The sequence below is a fragment of the Octopus sinensis genome, linkage group LG8 (assembly GCF_006345805.1).
Source record: "Octopus sinensis linkage group LG8, ASM634580v1, whole genome shotgun sequence".
NCBI classification, from domain to species: domain Eukaryota; kingdom Metazoa; phylum Mollusca; class Cephalopoda; order Octopoda; family Octopodidae; genus Octopus; species Octopus sinensis.
In genome coordinates, this window is record NC_043004.1 from 48,520,931 (window position 1) to 48,545,739 (window position 24,809).

General features: G+C 36.7%; 2 protein-coding genes across 8 annotated transcripts in view; one reads left to right on the forward strand and one right to left on the reverse strand.

Moving 5' to 3' along the window:
* The window catches only part of LOC115215229 (single-stranded DNA-binding protein 3), a 194,236-nt gene extending 177,336 nt beyond the window's left edge, over nucleotides 1–16,900 (reverse strand). For 6 of the 7 annotated variants that reach the window (XM_029784459.2, XM_036505380.1, XM_029784456.2 and 3 more), the window contains exons 1-4: nucleotides 16,761–16,900; nucleotides 14,635–14,771; nucleotides 9,290–9,362; nucleotides 6,131–6,192 (exon numbers count right to left, since the gene is read on the reverse strand). In XM_029784459.2, the coding sequence (XP_029640319.1) occupies nucleotides 6,131–6,192; nucleotides 9,290–9,362; nucleotides 14,635–14,690 (191 nt within the window). In that variant the 5' untranslated portion in view covers nucleotides 14,691–14,771; nucleotides 16,761–16,900. The remainder of the gene's footprint in view (nucleotides 1–6,130; nucleotides 6,193–9,289; nucleotides 9,363–14,634; nucleotides 14,772–16,760) is intronic. The other variant, XM_036505378.1, reaches the window with a different exon arrangement.
* LOC115215230 (ubiquitin-like-conjugating enzyme ATG10) overlaps nucleotides 16,781–24,809 on the forward strand; it is a 404,830-nt gene continuing 396,801 nt past the window's right edge. Inside the window, exon 1 of the mRNA XM_029784461.2 lies at nucleotides 16,781–16,918. Coding sequence (XP_029640321.1) covers nucleotides 16,814–16,918 — 105 coding nt within the window. The 5' untranslated portion in view covers nucleotides 16,781–16,813. The remainder of the gene's footprint in view (nucleotides 16,919–24,809) is intronic.

A 24,809-nucleotide genomic window follows, 5' to 3' on the forward strand; every position in this document is an offset into this window, starting at 1 on the left:
TGAATCCATTAAAAACATAAGACTTCATACAGACTATTTTAGATATTTCTAAATTCCTTCCACATCTTTTATTTTTCAGAGTAATACAGAAAACGGGATGGAAATGGAGAAATAAAAGCCGTTATATATATATATCTTTATTGTCCACAAGGGGCTAAACATAGAAGGGATAAACAAGGACAGACAAAGGGATTTAAGTCGATTACATCGACCTCAGTGCGAAACTGGTACTTTATTTATCGACCCCGAGAGGATAAAAGGCAAAGTCGACCTCGGCGGAATTCGAACTCGGAACGTAACGACAGACGAAATACCGCTAAGCATTTCGCCCGGCGCGCTAACGTTTCTGCCAGCTCGCCGCCACACATACACACATATATATGTGTATATATATTACCAAATATATGTCCCATACATCATGAATTAAACGGGACACATTTCCACATAAAATAGGTTTTTGTTATTTTTTTCACAGAAATGAGACAAAACTCCATTCCCGACACACAACCAAAAGTACTTTTGGCGTAGCTGAAATGTGGCCATAACAATAATAATCTGGTTTTATTTAGTCAAGGAAAATTCTTTTTTAACGAAACATCACATTATCATTATTTTATTGTTGTGTAGTTGCAGACCTTACTGCAAATCACCATCGTGTTGTTTGTGTGTATATTATATATAACACACACACACACGGTAACGGTTTACTTCATGGTATGAAAACCATACAATAAATCTTCATGGTAAAGTGGATATATCGTTTAGTAAGATATATTACTGTAACAATTAAATAAAGCCTATAATATGTAGTCTCTAATACATTAAAGTACTGTGGGTAGAACATTTACAGTAATAAAATATACCCGAGTATTATACATACATGTGAGTGTATATTGAATAGACATAAGCAATAGTTGAAGCAGTATTAATAAGACATACGTTGATACATGCATGTTTATATATATATATATATATATATATACACATATATATATATATATATATATATATATATATATATATATATATATATATAATATATACATATATATATACACATATATATATATATATATATATATATACATATATATACACATATATATATATACACATATACATATACACTCATGTACATATACAATCATGAATAAACATTGTATAAACATAGGCTGTTATAAGTAGGTACATTATACATGTATAACAGCATATACGTACGAATATATTTATATTAGCATTTTGTTATACATGTGCGAATACATCCATAAAATGTATACACATTTATACGCATGAACACACACTCATATACATAAAGTAACTATAGTATGTTTGCAATGAAATTTTGGAAGACTATACAATGATAAACTATTTATTATTATACACACTGACACGGTATATAACAAAAATATCTTGTGTACACTGTATAACAATGTATACTAGCATCCTATGTAACAAAAATATCTTTAATATATATATACACACTGGCAGCTTCGTCTTTTTAACATTAAACTTGACAGTATATAATTACATTATATGCAAATAACAACACCTTATACATACATAGGCACTCAACACAGTCTTTAGTGTTTATTATTAGATACCATATATGTTATACACACACACACATGACCAGCACAATGGATTTTACAACAATGTATATATATACTAGCAAGCAGAACGTGTAATATAATAAAACATAGTCTACACATCCACACAGACAGCGTGTAAACTTACACAGCAGCTCAACACACAAATATAGAAAATGAACACAGGATGGAAAGGACGAGCTAAAAGAACTGGCAGAGAGAAATGTCTAAAGCTGTTTGTTTATTAGTTTGCCCCAAGATCGAGCAGAGCTTATGACTAAAGGCGTTCCAGTCATGACTATCCCGTTCTCTTATACAATCTAGAAAACATTGCCCAATGTGGGTCCTGGATCTTTTCAGTTTGAACGGCAGTTTTTTCTAGCGGTGTTATATGAAATTGTCACCCATAATTATGACCCTAGTATCGATCTATTGCATTTCAATCTGTTTTAGGGTTAGGGGTGGGGGGAAAGGTATCTTTTTTTCGTCACAAATGTAAATAAACCCAATCTGTTTCTTAAACGAGGGACATATTCATACGGCACAGAATGTTTTTTTTTACCTCAATGGACGTCAGTGATTAGTTGAAATTGCAGAAATTGAAGAAAAAACAACAACAAATATCTTACAAACTATAGAATTTTCTCAATAAAGCCAAGAGAAAAAGATGTTTTATAAACACATTCTACCAGTATACGAAGTTTAAAAGTGTTTAGTTACGTGGAAATTATTTTTAAAAAACTGCCGTTCAAACCGAAAAGATCCTGGGTCCTTTTTAATGGTACTACTAGCGAACAGTGGTCCAGTTGCGCGCGCGAGTATTCGCGCATCCGCGCTAGCTAGTCATGACTAGTCGATCCTTTGTGTTATTTACTTTGTTTAAAAAATTAACTAATTTGTTTTTGTGTTTTATTTACTTTGTTTAACAAAAATTATTTACTTTGTGCAAAAGAAAAATTATTTATTTTGTGTTTTATTTACTTTGCTAGGGGTAGACGTTGTAGGATCGACTAGTCACGTCTAGCTTTTGTACGAGTGCGCGCACCGGGACCACTGTTCGCTAGTGGTACCCTTTTTAATAAGATAGGTGTAATTTGTGGGAAGATCTTGCTTATTATTTCTAACAAGTCCAGCGACCACATAGAGGTACCCTTCGGTGGCTCGTGGAGAGGCAGTTGTTGTAGAGTTTGGTGTGAGAGAAAACAAGAGAAGTGAATAGAGAAAAGAGAGAATGGAGGAAGAAAGGTGAAACATTGGGAAGTGTGAAGAGGACGGCAATATGGCGGCAGGTGGGGAAGAAGAAATAGAAAGACAAGTGATGTGTATTAATAAACAAGAGAAAACGGTCGCATTCGTGGAAGTTAGTGGCTAGCAATATAATGGAGATTTTAGCGAGGCAAAAAAAAACAAGCCAGAAGCTTGTTGGTGGCTAACAGAGCAGATATGGAGAACTGAGGTCAGAGGTTGTAAGATATTTTGGCAACGAGAAAAGCTTTGTTAATCAGGGTTTCGTTAAGTTGGGAGATTAAGCTTTTATTGATAATCGCTGGGATTTGGGTAGAGACGAGAGAGAGAGAGGTCATTTCTGGCCGTTAATTGTATAAAGTTTTGATGTTGGATGTTTGAGGTTTTATGAATGATTTATAAAAATGTAAGCATTGTTGTTTGGGCAGACAATGGGGGGTAGGGACAGGAAGTGAGATAGAGGGAGAAAAGGGAGAGTGAGGAAGGATGATAACAAGGATTAAGGGGGGAAGTAAACAAGAGACAACTTTATAGAGGAGGGGAGGGAGTTGAAGCAATAGACACAGAGGGGGAGTAGTAGTAAGAGTGAATGATGAATGGGAAAAAAAAAACAAAGTTTGGTTAAACAGTAAACTTTCACAAACTATGCAGACACACACATTATATATATATATAATGTATGTATATATATATACACGTGTTTGTGTCATACAGTGAGATGCTGGGAGAAAAGAAAGTGTAGGGTGGAAGAGTGGATTAAAGAGCAATACAGAGCTGACTGGGACCCTCACCCCACCATTCGCTACATGAAATAGAATAAGGCAATAGTAGTAATGTTAATTAGAGGATCACACATATATTGCAACGAAGGCACATGGGATAGGATGAACACACAACAAGGAGAATGTGTTAACGAAGACACGCCATTGATATAAATATATATACACATGTACACTTCCATAAACTACTTGCTCTCCACAAACATCAGACCAGATACAGCGTAGAGGCTTCCATGCAGGCTAGTATATACCATACATTCACAACAGACCAGACATTACCTTTGTATACACACACACACGCGCGCGATATACATGTGTTACATCACAAATACCTCTACACCGAGATCCATATATGGAGTAACAAACTGTGGGGTAACATCCTGTAGACAGATCACACTGTCCAACACAGACCCACAACTTTGAGGAACATCACACATACTTACACCATGAAGTAAGATCAAAGGTCCACCCCATGGGGTAACACCACAGATCCACACCATGAAGTAACATAATAGACCCACCTCCTGTAGTTACATCACACAGATCTACAGCAGATCCAAACCATAAGATTACAACACAGACCCACCTCCTGTTGTTGCAGCACTAAGACCAACAGCCTATGTTTCCACCATACAGACATAGTGTTTACATCATACAAACCTACATTCTGGAGTTCAATACAGACCTACACCCAGGGAATTACATCACTGATGTACCCAGTGAAGCTACATTATGTAGAGTGAGGGTTAAATATCCACACCCTACGCTCTCCAGACCAGTGGTTTTCAACCAGGGTTCTGCAAGAAGTTACAAAACTGCTAAAATCGGCAGTAATTTTTAAGTCTCCTGTGCAGATATGTGTGCATAAGACTATTAAATTATTGCACAGGGGTTCCTCGAGCCAGTGGAATGTTTCCTTGGGGTTCCGCTCCAGCAAAAAGTTTGAAAAGCTCTGCCCTACACTCTCTAGACACTAAAAGCACAAGGTTTACACAAACAAACTAGGGCCTACAGATCTAATGGATAAGTATTCATGGTGACACATCAGGCACACTCCACACTAGATATCACATGTCAAAGTCACACACTGTAGCAGACACACCAAGTCACCAAATACCTAGGTCATTGCCACAGCAGTTAACACAAGACAGTCACTACATTATCCAGTCACACTCCACTTGTCACAAACATCAATATTTCTCTAATACACAACACTTGAGTGAGGATGGTGGTATGGAAAGGTAACGTAGGAAGCTGGTGGTTGCTGCTATTTAGACATGGACAAAATCATGATCAAGGGCATTCTAACCATGACCATAGACAGAGTCGAATATTACACATTATACAACACTTTTCTTTTTCTTTTAAAAGATGATGCATGATTTTAGAGAGATCTGGCTACTATTTCTAGCAAGTTAAAGCTCCTCCATAGGGTTAATGTTGATGTTTAATCCAGAGACAACTATGATAAAGCAATCAGACCTAAGATCAAAAAGCATAGCAGTCATGAACGTCCCATTGTTTTTTTCTTTACCTAACTGCAGGAATACACTACCTTGCATGTTCCCTTTCTGAAATGCTAAGATATGTAATTTGAAAGGAGATTTTGTTTTTCATTTCTCAATTTGAAGGCCTATATAAGGATTCCCTCTCTGAATTAATGTTGGTAGAATGTGAGAGATAAAGGTGACAGTGATCCTGTGATATACAGATGGAGGGTTAGTGATGAAGGAGATGGATTAATGTGAAACTTAAAGAAGGGTAGAATGGGATGGAGAAGAGATAGTGAAGGAAATCAGAATAGTTTATGTTGAAGCCACGGCAATGAGGTATATCTAATCTCTACACACGACACACAACCATTACAGACATTACACAAATTCATCATTTCATATACACACACTATCATATATTATAAACATGTACCAGATACAGAAAATACATATACATACACTATAAACATTTATATTTATATATATATATATACATACACACACACACACACGAAAACACCCCACAATGCAATACATAATTCCAACATGTGCATGCAGCGATACATAAACACTACACAATACAAGACTTCACATAACCCACGCACAGCTCTCCACAAATATATACACTCTATACACAGTGACCAGAGTTTGATGTATAATACAGACACATTAAGACTAAGATTGTAAAAATATATACACACACACACACAACAGTGGTCAGATATGCAATATGTATATCATTCATACATTCACTTTACATGCATACATGTATAGAGTATACATGCATGCACACAACAATCATGTTAAATATTAAACACAATAAAACATATAAACACTGATCAGAGTAGCTATAGATTCCATACATACATATATATTATACCAACTCAGAGATTCTACACAGTAATCACAGTTTACAATACACATGCACACACTAAAGACATCCGCTACACAAATTGAGATTTACAATATATAACAAATATACATATACACACAATAAGGTTGGTTATATACATATATATACACTTACCACCACCATGAATGTAAAAATCCCGGAGGTTCACCTAATGTAATATTTTTTTCCCATCGAATCTGAAACAGAAATTGGTAGAATGAGTTACAAGGCACAGATTGTATGATGTTGTGGCCTGCATGCCTTTACCACAGGACAGACAGTCCAACTTTGACAGGGAAGCATGTACAATTGAGGAAAGCAACTACAATGTTTCACTGGTACTTACTAACACCACTTATCAGATTAAAATCATAGGAACTAGTAAGGCGTGGGATTTCACCTAACTTAGTGGTTCTCAACCATTTTCTATCTATGGACCCCTACGATTACTGTTCTATTCCGCTAGACCCCATAGCCATTTGATGTTTAAAAACTCTTTTTATAGACACTTCTTTCAAAATTCCTATTTTGTCTTTCATATATTGTATGGGTTGAACAATGTAAAACGTTTAAGAAATTTAGATGGTTCTGGCAATAGATACATCTAAAGCAAAATCTTTTCTTGCACCCTTAATATACTACTGTGAGTCCTTAATTTACTACTTTAGTTGCATGGACCCTAAAAATCTTACATGAAATCTGGTTGAGGACCACTGATCTAGCTAGCTCTTGTAGTTGTTTTTACTAACTCCTATTCACCAATTTCTATTTTGGAGTCAATTCCAAGCAGGGATTGATTTACATGTTTCAAACCCCGATTAACCCTTTTGTTACCATTTTTGTTGAAATATGATGCCTTAATTTTGAAAATAAGGAAGAATTAGTAAAACAACTTGTCATAAATTAAGCTGGTGATCAGAACAAAAATTAACTTCAAATTTTGATGAAAAGTTTAAATTTAGATCACTGACAAAAAAAGTTAATCATCATTTTAGTGTCCACGTTTCCAAAGCTTGCATAGATCACACAGAATCCACTGGGACATATTTTCCATGGCCGAATGCACTTACAGGTCGCTTTCACCAGTTTCCAAGCAAGGTAATATTTCCCCATGGCTGGACATGTTTTCATGGCAGATTGGAAACAAAGGATGAAGGACAATGCTTGTGCTACTGTCACACAAGAGGTGACACTCATTTACAGCGTTTGAGCCATGCCAACAAGGAAATACAAACACACATATGTATATAGAACAGGTTTCTCTCAAGATCCATCTACGAAATCCACTTACAACAAGGCTACAGTAGTATAACACTTGCGAAAAGGTGCCATGCAATAGAATCATATAGTCATGCCTGCATTTATGTTATAAAAGAAAAGAATGCACCAATATTTTTGTCACCAATCCATGACAATATGAACCTTACAACTAGACAGAAGATATATATTATTAACAGTATTTAGGAATGTAACCAGAAAACAAAACATGACTCACAACTGGTGAGTGTGGCTATAGGCTTCAATAGGACTTTCTCCAAATGTAAAGAATATTAACCCTTTCGTTACTGTATCTATTTTGAGATGCTGTGTTCCTTTCAATTACTTTAAATATAACAAAGAATTTAGTAAAATAACTTAGTTATCATTCAGCTAGTGTTAGGAACATAAATTGTGACTAAGGTTTGGTGGAAGATTTTAATTCAAAGCTTATGAAAACAAGACATTTGTAGCCAGAGCCAGTTTCAGCCAGGTTGGTAACGAAAGGGTTAAAAAGACAAATTAAAAAGGCTGTTTCAAAGTCACTATGATGATATTTGATGACTGTTAATAATGGAGTTGGTGTTCAACTGCAGGTTGGCTCTGACTGGGCAAACTTATGTTCAAAAGCATTCCAATCATAATCATCCTGTCTTCTATTCAGATGTAAGTGTATCTAGGACAATATTATCTAATGTGTCCTTCCTTAAATATGGCAAGTTGGTAGACATCATTGCCTGGTTTAACACTGGTCATCTTGCCCTTAGCTGCCTTTATTAGAGTCCACTGTGTTGCACTCATTCAGGGCCAGGCTTCCAGTATGAGGATAACTTCTTTTCCACAGTAACGAAGGGCCCCTAACAAGGGTCATGGGCACTTCTCTTCTTTCTCTGACTAAGCCCTTAACAAAAAAGAAAAGAAAAACAAAATGAAACATGGCTGCTATTTCTAGCAAGCCGAATGACTGTAGATGTTTTTGTGTTGGCAGTGATGGAGGTGATTCAGAAACTACCAGCCGGAGCATCGTTACCAGGTGATAACTAAGTAATGACCAGTAGAAACTAGATGATGATCATGTGGTAAAGTACTGAGTGAAGACCCAGTTGTGAGAAAAGAGTAAGTGGTAAAGATGGTAGAGACCCTAGGTAGATGACTGGGTGAGAACCAATTAGTAAAGACAGATGAGACAATGGACGGAGACCAAGTGAGGATCAAGTAATGAGAACAGTAGAGGCCATAGGTAGATGAGCAAGTAAGAATCATATAAAAACAGTACAGACCATGTGTGGATAATAAAGGAAGTAGAAACCAAATGAGAACCAATGTTGCAAAGAATGATCTTTCATGTAGCTAACAAGAAAGGAACCATGTAATAAAGAAAAGGTAGAGACTTTGGGTAGATGACCCAGAAAAAACCATGTGGTAAAACAGGTTGCTGTTTGGTTCTACTTCAACACTAACCAAGCAGTCTTATGATCAAAGACATTCAAAGCACAACTAATCCATGTTATATATAAAACTAATCTGTTAATGCCATGTCCTTATATAAGACTGTAGAGTGTGATTTGAAGATTTGGCTGCTAATTCTAGCAGATTGAGTGACTATATGGTGACTTTTTCACTGGCTCATGGTGAAGAAAGATCTATGGTTAGATGACCAGACCCATATTGTAAGAAGGCACAGATTACAACTAGATAACCAGGTGGGAACCATGTGATAGAGATCACGGGAAGATGACCAAAAGACTATGGTAAAATAGGCAAAGACCAGAGAGATTATGGGCAGTTACCAAAGTGAACCAGGAGACCATGTGGTAAAACAGACATCATAGTTATATGAGCAACTGACGACCATGTTGCACACATAGATACCATGAGCAGATGACCAACCAGCTGAGGACTATGTGCTAAATATGGGGACCTGAGATTGATGAGCAGCCAAGGATCGCATAGTGAAATATGATAGAGAGCAAAGACAGATGACCCCAGCGAGAAACAAATGTAAGGATGTGTGCCACAAATACAATTTATACTTACTTCTGATAAAAACGTCTGTGCACTTTTCTGAGCTCCAACATGTAGTAAATATTCATAGACATATAACGCTAACCTGAAATTGCAAAAAAGTGGTTTATATTTATACTGGCTGAATCAAACATGAACAAAAATTAATCTGCTGGAAAAATAAAGTGGTAGATGTGTGCATGTGTATATAGGTATATATATATATATATATATATTATATATATATATATATATATATATATATACACATACATACACAAGTAAGCAAAGTTTTGGAGGGAGGGGTGTATATATACACAGAAACAACTAGGCAAGAATATACATACATCTATAGATGTATACAAGTGTTTATTTTCTTGACAGAACACATGCACATATACACGCACACACACACATGTATAATACATATACACATACGTATACATGTACATGCATCTACATAAACACACATGCACACATATACATACACACACAAATATTTTATTGAGAACACAAGCATACTATTATTATTGTAGTAGTAGTCAAGAGCAGTGAATGGTGGTGTTTGCCACATGTTTATAGCTGAAGTATTTCAAATGTTAAATGCTAAGACATGTTTGGACAGTTGTGGTAGGGGCTAACATCTTATGGGGTGGTTTATGAAAGGGATGTGAGGGTAATGTTACTGCTAGGGGGGAAGGGGATAAAAAACTGGACGGTACTTCTTTGGCAAGGGGATAACGTTTGAAGATTAATAACAGACGATGTTTAGTCTCAGGTCAGATCTGATGAAGCAGACCTAGGCGTTCCACTCGTGACTACCCTGTGTATTAAGACAGTATATCTAAACTACACTTTCTGATGTGTTCTTTCTTTAAAAAAAAAAGAGAAAAGACTAGCTTGTGATTTGAAGATTTTACTATTATTTCTAGCATTTAGAATGACCAGGCAGAGGCCATATAGGGCAACAATGTAAAACAAAGAGGTGAATAGGAAGAAATAAAAATGGGTCACAATTAAGAGGAATAATGATTATAATACGGCTGGGCACGAATAAAGGAAAAGGATAAGAATTATAGCGAGGGCTAACAAGCAAGGAAAAGAATGTAATACATATGAAAACGGGAGAAGTTAATCAGGGAAGATGGCTTAACACAAGTGGGATAACAAGATTAGTACAAACTTTAATGCAAAAAAAGCTAAAGGTGCAACTGGGCACACTTTTAACCAGTAAGGTAGGTGGTGTACAATAAAGTTTTAAACATAACAAATAAGGGGTAAAAGAAGACAGAGTAACAAGGAGAATGGAGAGGAAAATTAAAAAGAGATTTAACACATGCTGGGTAGGGATAACAACATAATTAAAACGTGGAGGTAGAGAGAGGATAGGAATATGAAGAAAAGGCGGGGTAACAATAATAGGATGTTAAAGAAAGGGATAACACTGGGGTTGGTTGGCTTTCAACTTATATTTATTGTATCTTAGAAATGGGAAAAACAGAGAGAGAGAGAAAATAGACAGACATGGAAGAAAAGTGCTAAATAATAGAAGTAGTGCAACAACAATAACGACAAGAGAAATAATAACAAAGACAGCAGCAGCAGCAGCAGTAACAACAAGATGTGGTGGAGGGGGGAAGAGGAGGAGAGAGACTGAGTAAAATTTTGGGAGGGAAATAGAAATTTCAGATATTAGTCAGTGTTTTAGTGTCTGTCTGTGTGTCCTAGTAATGGTCACTGTATATAATGTACGCGTATGTATACACACACACTAAGTGTTTGTGTGTGTGTATATATATATATATATATATATATACATGCACACATACAAACGTGTAGGGTGGTCATGTATATATATATATATATATATATATATATATATATATGCACACATATAAACGTGTAGGGTGGTCAGACTATCTAATTGAGGTCTGTGTGCGTATTTGATGAGGTGGTGTAGTAAGTATATTTTGACTGTGTATGTGGTGTTAGTGAGGTTGTGTATATATATACATATATATACATATATATATATATATATATATGTGTGTGTGTGTGTTGAGGGATGAGACAGCGTGTATGTTGTGGTTTAACTTCCAGGTCAACCCTGAACAAGCAGGCCGATGATCAAAAGCATTCCAGCCATGACAATCCCATATTTTGAGAGTTAGCGCATTGTCTAGATCCCTTTTCCTTGTACATCAGCAGATTGTGGTTGAAGGGGTGTTCAGTTACTATTTCTAGCACGTTCAGTGACCATGCAGATCCTCCTGTTGGAAGAGAGAGGATGCGAGGCTGATATGTCGTTAGCCTCAGGTCAGCTCGATCAAGCAAATCTTATTGATCAAAGGCATTCCTCTCGTAACTAACCCATCTTTTTCGTAAATGCTGGGAACCCAAGTGTCCACATTTTTAAGAAGTTAAGAGAACATGAGCTATTTTGCTATTTTCTAGCAGGTCGAGTAACACAAAAATCTTCAGTGTACATGGTACACTGAAGCTGTGTGTGTGTGCATATATATATATATATATATATATGTATGTATATATATATATATGTGTGTGTGTGTGTATGTATTTGACGTATTGAGGTTATGTGAATATGAACTGAAAAACTGTGTAAATAATATATATATATAGGATCGTTTGTAAAAAAAACATAAATCCGATGCTTCTGCACACTAAGATGCAGTACATATTAAAAATGGGGAAGGCCGGTTTTATGGGATTACTTAGGCTTCCCGTCCATTAAGGGTTTAGCTATATATGCTGTGTGAGTACCAGTTGTAATGAAACTTTGTATATGAGGAGTAATGAAGGCTTGTATACATGGTATACTGAGGCTGTGTGTACGTAAGTGAAATGATGAGGTCGTATGGTGTATGTGGTGATACTGTGATGCTATGTGTAAAAGATGAAGTGAGTCTGTGCTTATTTATATATGTGTGTATATATATATACATGGCATAGTGTGTACGTGGGAATTTGGTACTTAGTGAGGCCTAAGTGAGTACGTGATACGATGGGATTCAGTCAAAAGTGGTGGTGTGGTTCTGTTGTTTAAATCTGTGGTTGTGTGTTGTGACTCCGTCCCAAGTTAACTCTGACTAAGCAAAACTATATATAATCAAAGGCACTCCAGTCGCGACCATCCTCTTCGTTTAGGGATATCTACGACTACTTTATTGAAATGTGTTCTTTTCTTTATTTAAGCTATTAGGTAGTCACTTTGATGGGTATTTGACTGCTGTTACTAAACAGGTCAAGTTGTACCAGATAGAGTCTCTAGTTGGCTCGTGTTTGCTGTACATATTACTGAAGTGATTTGCCTATTGTGTATATTTCAGGGAGCAGGAATTCCCGATGGCATTTGGCTGCTATTTCTAACAAGATGAGCTACAGAGTATCGGTTTCCTCCTGACCCGTGCAAATGTGTATACATAGGCAGCGTTGTTTAACACTGGGTCAACCATGATCGAGTAAAACCAATGATCAAAAAGTACTCCAGTCGCAACCATATATCCTTTTGTATACCCAATGCATGCCTTATTTTAGCATGGCAGAATGTGACCGAGGCAGGATTTGGGTCCTACTTTTTGCAAGTCGACTGACCGCCTAAAGCCTCTTTCGTTTGCTTGTGTGATGTCTGTATCGTGTTGTTTATAGCCCCAGGTAAGCATGTAACGAGGAGACCAATGATCAGAAAAAAAACATTCCATTCACAACCACTCCATCTTTATTTTTTTGTTTCTCCAGACATAAATATACCTTGGACAACATTATTCAATGTCTGTTTTTTACTAATTTTCAACGCAGTGGGGAATAATTTAAGGTTGGTGTCTCATGGCTAATTCTGGCAAGTCGAGCCACCATATAATCTCCGGCTTACAAGCGAAGCTGTGTTTGTTATATGTATGTAGTGTTGTGAAGCCGGCTGTATGTGTGTGTTTATACATGTGGTGTTATGAGACCGGTTGTAATGTATGTACATGCAATGTGACTGAGAGTGTGTACATGTGTGCGTATTGAGAAGTTTTATTTGTGGTGACCGTAAAGGACCGCTTCTTTTATAATTTCATTGTTGGGTGCCGCCACTAGCAAGAACAGCCAGGGTTTCCCCCCTCCAATTGCTAAGCAGCCGTTTGTTACCCCTTTTCTCTGGACATACAAAAACATCCATCAATAAATAAATCCCTTCAAATACTGAATACTGACCCTCCAAACTGCAGCACTTTATTTAATCAACATGGAAATAATTAACTTGATTACAACCACCATAGCCCTGTTTGAAAAAAAAATACACACCTTTATATACATAGGGGCATTCATTCATAGCGGAATGAGATTACCAACCACCAAACCAACGTGTATCATCCTGAGTCTAATGAACAACACCACAGTATATTACTGGTACTTAACTTCGCTAACATATACACGTAGACGTAGAGGATTAAGAGTGAAGTTTCAAACCACAGCATTGAATTCAGAAATAAAACTCGTTTGGGTCTTTTTCACTAAAGCTATAGGCTCGGTGGTGAGGTCTGCTCTCCATACAGGAACAAGAGATTTATATGGGATGGACAGATACAACGTTGTAAGTGTCGATGTCTTTCTTTTAGAGTTTATAATACCTATCATATGAAGTGAAACTGAACCGACAATCTCGGCTTAATTTCATTTCATTATATTAATGCAGTAAAATTATTTTTGATTAGACCCAAGGAACAGAGGGAATAGAATCAATTCTGGTTTGTATATTAGTACAAACTTTATAGATATGAAATAAGAATAAAAATGGTAGATGGTTAGAAAGAGTAAATAGGGTCAGATAGGGGCCCCCTGGAATCCTGAAAGAAAAGCTCACGATTCAATGTTGTATGTTAAAGTAACTTAAGACCCGGGCTATAAATTAATGAATGAGGGGAAAGAATGGGTAGTAAATAAACAAATAAAGAAGTTAAGATCGTCAGGTGGTTCATTTTAGAAAGGTGAAGGAGGTTTAATTAAAAGAAAAACCCTTGGCTACATGTGTGTTTTGTGTATTTACCCTAAATGCCGAGATCCTACCCTAGCTCCACAAACCTGCGAAACGAAGAGCTTCGGTCCCGGAGGATACATATAAACAAACGTGCTACATACAGACATGTCGAATACAACAACAATAACCATCATAACAATAACAACAAACAGCAAAGTGGAACAAGAAATTAAAGACATCGAAACATGGAGCGAAGACATGAGAGAGAGGAGGGAGGGAGGACGAAAAGAGATCGAGGAGCGAGAGAGAGAGAGAGAGAAGAGGAGTGAGAGAGAGAAAGAAGAGGTAATGATGATGATAATAATAATAGTGGTGGCGGTGTGGTTGTAGTAGTACTTACTTTTCCCTAGCTTGAGCATCAGACGGCACTGTAGAGCCTTTCCCTTTGGCGTACATGCTTGTAGCTGAAGTGTCACGGCACCTGTCAAGCCATCAAGGACGACACTGACCCCGTTGCCTTGCCAACGTCAAGGAGAGCTGTCAAAAGGCAAGTTACGATTGGGTAGTTAATTATAGTAACTTTGGAGCACCTTGAAACAGTCGGCTACGATATCATGTGCTGCTAGACTGACAAAGGCTGATTGGCGCTCAGCCAATTATCTGCCACTTCATCCCCCAACACATACATACAACTACACTTACACTCTCCTCTTCCACAGCTTTACCCCTCTCTATAAAATATGTATCAACTTCCTTTCTAACTACGTCATTCCTCCATCTACTCCTCTTTCTTTCTCTCTCGCTCTCTACATATGGTTTTTTAATAAACACCCACACTCTTTCCTCCCCTTCTATACAACTTACCTCTTTCTATACACGTACACACTGCTCTCACTCCACCTTCTACTCTATCACTCCTCCCCTTCGCCTGCATACCCTCTCTAAATAAATACAAGTACACACTCCTTTTTTGTCATATTTACTCCACCTACTACTCTCTGCCCTTCATAAGCAACGCACTCTCTATTAAATTCTAACACGCTTCTATCGCTTACTCAGTCTCCTTCGTCTAACCGATTACTCTCTTTCTCTCTATCACTCATACCACCACTCTTCTCCTATACACATAAGCAATACACACAGATGTAAACACTAGAACTACTGCACACACACACATGCCTATACACACAAGTATTAAAATGACACTCACACACACACTATTAACACATGTATTTACGATACACACACATATGTTCTTAGACAGAGAGCGGGGTGACATACACATACATACTCTTACTTTGCCCCTCTCTCACTGCTCCATACACGCAGCGAAGGGGAGAGAGCACGTAGAATAAAATATTTTCCTTCGTTAAGTGAATAAAATACAATTACGTATTCCATGTGAAGAAGGGGGGGAGAGAGAAAACAGTATTATCATCATTATTATTATCATTATTAAAAATGTAAGAAATCATTATTTTCACCGTTAATATTATTAATGTAGAAGTGCCGCATGACGACTTCTGGTCTCTGATCGAGCCTCAACAAACGACATCACCCTTGTCATTAAACAATATCGTTTGCCACATCAATGCAATATTTACTGGACTTATTTCAACTTAATTATTTTTCTTCACTGCAGAAAAAAAAAAGGCAAAGCCAAAAAAAAAAAAAATACGAAATAGGAATTCAAAAAATATTTGGAAAAGTTTTTTTTTTTTTTTTACTCGGTTGCCAGCATAATTCGAACTTACACCCTCTTCCTGTGAAATATATATAAAATGAGTGAAGAAGAACTAATCTTTATTAACCCTCTTTTAGTAACTTTTATATTTTCAATTAAGATGTGCTTGCACAAGCTTTACACACAAATATACCTTTAAATGAGTATGATATATATATATATATATATATACTCACACATATACATACATTAATACTTAATATTTACACATACAAATATATACACACACACACATATATATATATATATATATATATATATATATATAACGAGTGTATAGCTTCAGCATGCGGTTTTATACATACACACAGTAAGACTATAATATCTTTCTACATGTGTTGTAAATTCAAGTGTTTTGGGATGTATTTTATGTTGTTACTAATTATTAGTATTTACGACAGATTTGGTGCAACTTTCTCCATATATACAGAGAGAGATGCTAACTGTTTAATTTCAGCCAGAACTGGTTGGATCAATGAAGAAAATTTAAATAATAAAAGCTTTCAGCAGTTGACCTATATTTACAGAGACTCCACGGACTGAATAGAGGCGGGGTACCTTGAAACTGCTGGCTCTAGACGATTCCTATAAGAGAGGGAAGGGATGCCAACATGACTTGTAATTCACTACACTTACTATTTACTGGCCACGGGAAATCTGTCTCTCGCTTAATTCAACAGCAAATAAAATTATTTACTAATATATATTGTATGTTTAATATATTTTGCATTACAGTAGTCGTTTTTAGCCCGGTGCTGCGACAGTTCTACAACCTAACCCACCTAGAAGGAAAAGGGGTTTCCCTAAGTCCGGTCCATTGTAGATCCATGAAGTGATGACGGCTGGTTCGATTTCCGAGGAAGAATTTCTGGCTTCAGCTCACAACTTCTTGAAAGTCTCCGCTGACAATGTCGACGTCTGGCAACTTCACAAAGTACCTGTAAGTGGAAAAAAAAAACCAACAAAAAATAACGTTATCTTTGTTTACGTTCAACATCCCCACATCCCCCAATCAAATGTATATATACCTAAAAATTGCGTATACTATAATATATATGTATATATATATGTATGTACATACAATAAATTTAAAATAAATGTATATAATAATAATATATGCATATAATCCTAAGTATATATATATATATCGTTATATATCTATGTAATGTACACACACGTGAAATAAAATATATAGAAATGTAAAATAAACTTTATACATATAACTATACAAATGTATAGAAATTGTACGTGTGTATATATATATGTATATATATATATACATATATATACGTAACAAATATGTGTATCTATATAATATATATATATATTTATAAAAATGTAAAAATTAACGCAATATAAATATAAAAATGTTTATACATTATATATATATATATTTATACACAATATAAATATATGTATATTATACACAATATAAATATTAAAATGTTTATACATATATATATTCGCTTTTTATAATGAAATGGGTTGGACGGTCCATAGCAATTTTACACACTTCCTAAGAGCTACTGCTCCTAAATACTAGTGCTTGAACTTGTCATTTTGGGTCAGTTTCTGTGGCTGGATGCCCTTCCTATTGCCAACAAATTTACAACGTGCGCTGGGTACACTTCCCCATGACACTGGAGTACTCGGTAACCTTAAGGCGTGTAGATTGGGGAGAAGAAAAGGGAGAGGGAGCAATGACAGCAGAAAGGCCAGAAATGGTTAGTCAAGTAATATATCACCAGTATATATATACACACATATATATATATATACATACTTATATATATGTATACATGTATATATACAATGTATGTATATATATGTATATATATATATTTATATATATATGTATATATATTTATGTATATGTATGTATATATATATATGTATGTATGTATAAATATATGTATGTATGCATATATATATGTATGCATCCATATATGTATATATATATATGTATGTATATGTGTGTATATATATATATATATGTATATATTTATAATGTCTATATATGTGTGTGTGTTTATATATACATATATAAAATAATACATAATTATACTACTATTTATATGTAAATAAATGTGTGTGTATATATAATTCATAAGTCATACTACATATATATGTGAGTAAATATATATGTGTGTGTGTGTATATATATGCATTAATTTATTCTATACATAAGGCTGTGGTTATGGGGCATGTTTTCCAAGCCTATGGTTTCAGGTTCAATCTCACTACATGGCACCTTGGGCAAGCGTCTTCTACTTTAGTTCTGAGCAAACTGATACTGTGTGGGTGAATTTGGCAGACAGAAACTGTAAGGAAGCCTACTGTATACACACATGTACACGCACACACACATACATATAATGTATGTTGGGGGTGGGACATGTTTGTGTTGTGCATGTCCTACTCACCACTCGGCAACCAGTGTTGGTTTGTTTATATCCCTGTAACTTAGCAGCTCAGCATACTTCACACTATATGTACTGGTGTCACTTTGTTCAACTAAACTCTTCAAAGCAGCACCCCAGCATGGCTGCACCCCAATGGATAAACAATACAAATATCATATAGGTGCAGACATGTGTGTGTGGTTAAAAAGTTCACTTCACACCCATGTGGTATCAGGTTCTAACCCCCTACTCAGCATCTAGGGGGGTCTTTTACAATAATTATAGTCCAACCAGTGCCATGAGTGAATTCAGGAGACAAAAACTATAAAAAGTTTGTTATATTTATATATAGGCACAGGCGTGGCTGTGTGATAAGAAGCTTGCTTCCCAGCCACAAGGTTCCAGGTTCAGTCCCATTGCATGGCACCTTGGGCAAGTGTCTTCTGCTATAATCTCGGGCCATCCAAAGCTTTGTGAGTGGATTTGGTAGACGGAAACTGAAAGAAACCTGTCGTATATATCTATATTAACGTGTGTGTCTGTGTTTGTTCCCCCATCACCGTTTGACAAATGGTGTTTATGTCCCTGTAACTTAGCGGTTCAGCAAAAGAGACCGAAAGAATAAGGCTTATGAAATAAGTCCTAAGGTCGATTTCTTCGACTAGAAAACCCTTCGTGGTTGTGCTCCAGCATGGCCACAATTAAATGATTGAAACAAGTAAAAGAATATATGTGTGTGTGTGCGCGCGTGTATATATATGTGTGTATGTGTGTGTGTGATAAACAAACTTAAGAAGACCTAAATGTGTTGGTATTTTACAGACAAGAAAGTAAATTTCGAATGCAGTAGAGCTGTGAAAACAGGAGACAAAGATTGGGTATTTACCCTTAGAAGACGGAAAATAAAGTTGCCAGCAGGCAACTATGGGAAGTTGAGCCCCATACCACCCCTCAGATACAGACTGAGTGCTCTAATCATTAAGCTAAAAGGCCCCTAACATATAGATATATGTATGTGTGTATATGCATGTATATATATGTATCTATGTGTGAAGATATATATATATATAGGCGCAGGAGTAGCTGTGTGGTAAGTAGCTTGCTTACCAACCACATGGTTCCGGGTTCAGTCCCACTGCGTGGCATCTTGGGCAAGTGTCTTCTATTATAGCCTTGGGCCAACCAAAGCCTTGTGAGTGGATTTGGTAGATGGAAACTGAAAGAAGCCCGTCATATATATGTATATGTATATATATATGTGTCTGTGTTTGTCCCCCTAGCATTGCTTGACAACCGATGCTGGTGTGTTTACGTCCCCGTCACTTAGCGGTTCGGCAAAATAGACCGATAGAATAAGTACTGGGCTTACAAAGAATAAGTCCCGGGGTCGATTTGCTCGACTAAAGGCAGTGCTGCAGCATGGCCGCAGTCAAATGACTGAAACAAGTAAAAGAGTATATATATATATATACATATATACATAATAAATTCAATGAATAGTCAACAGGAAGGAGTACACAGCTATTTAATAAACACTACACCTGTTTCGATATAACATAGATCCACATATACACAGGATTTAAGTTAAGCAACAGTTTACCTGTATAATGGGATCAATTGTATCTCCTCAAGTGATATATTATCGCTGTCCCCATAAGTAAATCTTTGACTTCGATGCTAACACATCCAACTAAGCCTAGACTTTTGAATACTACTGGCTATTTGGTAATTCTAAGGGTGAACGAGCTCTATTTTGTACTCTGCTACATTCCTGATGGAATACACTTTAAATATATACATATATATATATATATATCCTAGAAACAGCTGTAAGACCTATCTATAAATGTTCTAATATCTATACAGCCTTGGTTTTTTATCTTATTACACAAAAAATTATTTTATATATATATATATATAGGCGCAGGAGTGGCTGTGTGGTAAGTAGCTTGCTAACCAATCACATGGTTCCGGGTTCAGTCCCACTGCGTGGCATCTTGGGCAAGTGTCTTCTGCTATAGTCCCGGGCCGACCAATGCCTTGTGAGTGGATTTGGTAGACGGAAACTGAAAGAAGCCTGTCGTATATATGTATATATATGTATATGTGTGTGTGTTTGTGTGTCTGTGTTTGTCCCTCTAGCATTGCTTGACAACCGATGCTGGTGTGTTTACGTCGCCATCACTTAGCGGTTTGGCAAAAGAGACCGATAGAATAAGTACTGGGTTTACAAAGAATAAGTCCCGGGGTCGAGTTGCTCAACTAAAGGCGGTGCTCCAGTATGGCCACAGTCACGTGACTGAAACAAGTAAAAAAAAAATATATATATATATATATATATATGAGGGGAAGTCAAAAATTATCTGCACTTTTGCACTAACACACCTTTATTATTGTCACTCTGTCTTCTGTGCATGCATGCTCATAGTTGGTACTATTGTGGTCGTGATCAAAGTTTGAGCCTGGTCCTGCCATTTTTCATCCTGGCTTTACAGTGTAAGCATGGCCGCTCCACTAGCAATGTGCATCAAAGAAGAACAAAGAGCAACAATCCGATTTCTCTGAGGGAAAGGTGTGTCAGGTGCTGAAATTCATCAGAGGCTTTTAGCACAAAACGGGGACAGTGAACTATCACGTAAAAGTGTGTATGAGTGGATCAAGAAGTTTAAAAGTGGCTGGACAAGCATGACACATGAAGAGAGAGCAGGATGCCTGTCAACCTCCACTACTGACAAGAAATTTCAGCAAGCTCAAGAGATGGTAATGGTGAACCGGTTCACCATTACCATCTCTTGGACCACTGCTCTTTTTTCTTCTTAGTTGCACACTGCTAGTGGAGTGACCATACTTACACAGTAAAGGTAGAAAGAAAAAATGGTGTGATCAGGCTCAAACTTTGATCACATGACCACGATAGTACCAACTGTAAGCACACATATGCAGAAGGCAGTATGACTATAATAAACATGTTATGGTGAAAGTGCGGATAATTTTTGACTTCTCTTCGTATGTATGTGTGTGTGTATGTATGTATATATGTATTATATATAAGCCTGCTCCCGCTTAACTGATTTAGTCTCTTTATATTCCTTTGATGCACCGCTTCTAATTTACCAAAGGTACTCTAAGATTTTTATAATACTTTTGTGTTATGAAAGCATAGGGTTATGTGTATTTCTTATGCTGACTTATATACAGATGTGTGTGTGTATTTATATATATAAATAAGCTGCTAACTAAAGTGGACATGTTGCATAACACTTGAATGGCTTCCAAGGTGTGCATGGAATGTATGAGTATTCTACAAGGAATGAGGAGAGCTCAAGTTTCCTAGAGTTTTGCAATGCAAATGACCTAACCATTTTCAACACTAAAACTTCAGGACACCAACCACCTGATTACCTACTAGTCAGATGAACAGAAAAGCAAAATAGACTTTATTGTCAACAGAAAATCAGCTAGACAGATGGTTGTGAAAGCCAAGTTTTTTCCCTGGGAAAAAATGTTCCACCCAATATTGGTTAGCAATTACTGATTCCAGAATAAATGCAAGACAGAACTAGAGGTTCGAGACATCTTGAAAATGGAACAAATAGAAGTTTAAAAAGCTGTGAAACTGTCAGAAGTTCAGAAAATTACTACCTGAAGCATTTGATGAGAGATGGAGAGATAAAGACCTATGGGATACCCTGCTAAAGGCCACAGACTGGATATGAGGTTCGTCAAGACCTCAACTAGATGAATGGTGACATTGTACTGGAATAGTTTTTATATACCAGGTTTTAAAAGATAAGAGACAAGCCAGGGCAAACTGGATGAAAAGGGATAGCAAAGAAAAATATCAAATTGCTGGATGAGATGCTAGACATTAGATATATACTTAGCTAGGAAAGATGCAAAAAGAAAGAAGTTTGCACATGTTCTGTAGTACAAGGATCAAAAGTATGTGGTGCCTAGAATAGCTGATAGCATTAGAGAGAATCATGATATTATAAGGAAGTAGGGCTTACCAGCAGTAACTGAATTTTTTCTCACCAACACTGAAATGAAAGCAGCATGGAGATGCTGCTGAAGGTAGAGAATGAATGTGAAAGAGAGAAAATCTATGCCATGTAGACCCCAACAGAGGGAACAGCCATTTCACTTGACAGCAGTATGGTAGAGTGATTAAGGATATGAAGGCAGGGAAAGCAGTCGGCCCTTTGGAAATAGTTGCAACAGTTCTCAAAATGTCTGGTGAAATAGGGTATAGACTAGTTACTCAAACAATTCATCAGGTAATACAAGAAAACAAAATACTCAAAAACTGGTGCACCAGCATCATTGTAAACTGTTACAAAAGCAAAGGAGATGCACAAGAGAGAGCAAATTACAGAAATCAAAGCAGGGCATGAAAGTTTTTACAGAAATAACTCTTGCAAAGTTGATTAGGGACAATATAAATCTAGATTAGAAGTATTAGGAACAGGATAAGCCTTGATTTAGAAGTATTTTAGCTTTGTACCAGGAAGAGGTATCACCCTTGCCATCTACCTATTTTGCACTTGCAAAAGAAAACCTTAGCTTGAAATAATCTTGGCATTTGAAGACCTAGCGAAGACTTTCAACAGAATTCCTTAATCTGACACCTGGTGGGTGCTAAGGAAGCTAGATGTAGATAAATAGCTAGCGATGACTGTAAAAATCTTGTACAGGAATGCACTCAGCAGGATGACAGTTAAAATGAATACAAGGAATTTAAGCATACAATTTGGGTTCTATATAGATTTGGTCTTCAGTCTTCTCCAGCTTATTATAGTCTTCTAAGCCATAACAGAAGGATTTAAGACTGGCTATCCCTGGGAAATTCTGTATATTGATGACTGTTTCTGTTATAAGGTAACAGAATCTATAGAAGATTTGGAGAAGGAATTCCAGATGCGAGAACAAAACCTGGAATTGAAAGATGTTAAAGTCTACATAGCCAAGAAAAAAGTTATGCTAAATAGAAAAGAAGACAGGAGTCTGCTTGCCTTAGGAAAATGACTGATCATTATGCAGAAAAGGAATAAATAGAAACTCTATACAGTGTGCCCAGTGTAAATAATGGACATGCAAGAAATGTAGTGGGATCATAGGCAGGCTGGGGAAAAGGCAGCCTTCATATGTGGCTAGTGTACAGGAGGATTAAACTCAAAAAGCACCCAAGAAATAGTTTCTCTCAGCTGGTCAGGAGTCTTACTAAAAAATAGTCAATTGTTTTTGTTATGTAAGTAACATAATTGGCAGTGGAGGTAGTGGGTGTGTCTGAAAGCATAGTAGCCAGAGTGAAAATGGAGTGGAAAAAATTCAGGGTGTTACTACTTCTGAGGACAACAGTGGGCTTCTCTTACAGAGTGAAAGGCAGTTGAGTGATGCTTGTATCCAAAGTTCAGTGCTACATGGTATACCTGGACCTTGAAAGCAGAGTTTTTTTTTTGTGAAGGCTAGAAAGAACTGGGACAAGTATCCTTTGCTGGATGTGTAATGTCACTGCACATAAACTGCACAGTACAAATAACTTAAAAGTAAATTTGTGTACAAGAGGAATCATATGTAGTTTGCAAGAGAAAAAACTGCATTGATATGGTGGCATATGATACATGTAGATGATGATAGTGGCGAAAGGAAAAATAATAGTAGATGGTGCCTGTGGAAGAGGAAGACCAAAAAAACATGACTAAGTGGTGAAAATTAATCTCAAGATGAACCTCACAAAAAGGAATGACAAGGAACCATAACAATTGATGACACGTTCTCTTGGGCAAACATGGCAGAGAGTAAATGCTAACAACGGGTGGGTTGGTGGTTGCGATACTCATGCAGCATTCACTCACTTCTCCCCTTCTGCTTCTCTTTCTCTTACTAGCCTCTTACAACAGCTTCTCTACCCAGGATGCTTTCAGTAAATCTTCATCCTCTGCACTTTTGCCAACCTCTATAGCACCCTCCAGTTTCTCTTTCTCTCAGTGCATTCACCAGTTGCTCCTCTGCCTCTCTTCCTTTCACTATCCCTGCTTCACAGTTTCCCTGCTGCCTCAACATCTACTCATTTCTCCCTCACTAACCTCCTCCTATGATCCCCACTCTTCTCTTTTCTTTAATGACTTTCTTCCCACAGCCACTCTCATCTCTTTCTTTCTTACATGTTCCTTTCCCTTCATATTCACCTTCATAATGTAAGATAGCCCTGGATCCATCTTGTATCCCTTCCATATTCCATCAAGAGTCAGTGTCTGTTATTCTCTCCACTACCGCTCTCTTGCAACAACAAGTCTGTTCCTCTCAACAAATTTTATGATCTTGCTTAAAGTCAACACTCCTTGTCTTCTATTTCCTTTTCAGTTGCATGATACAAAGTGACCTCACTAGTGCTGGTGCTATGAAAACAAAAACCAGTACACTCTGTGA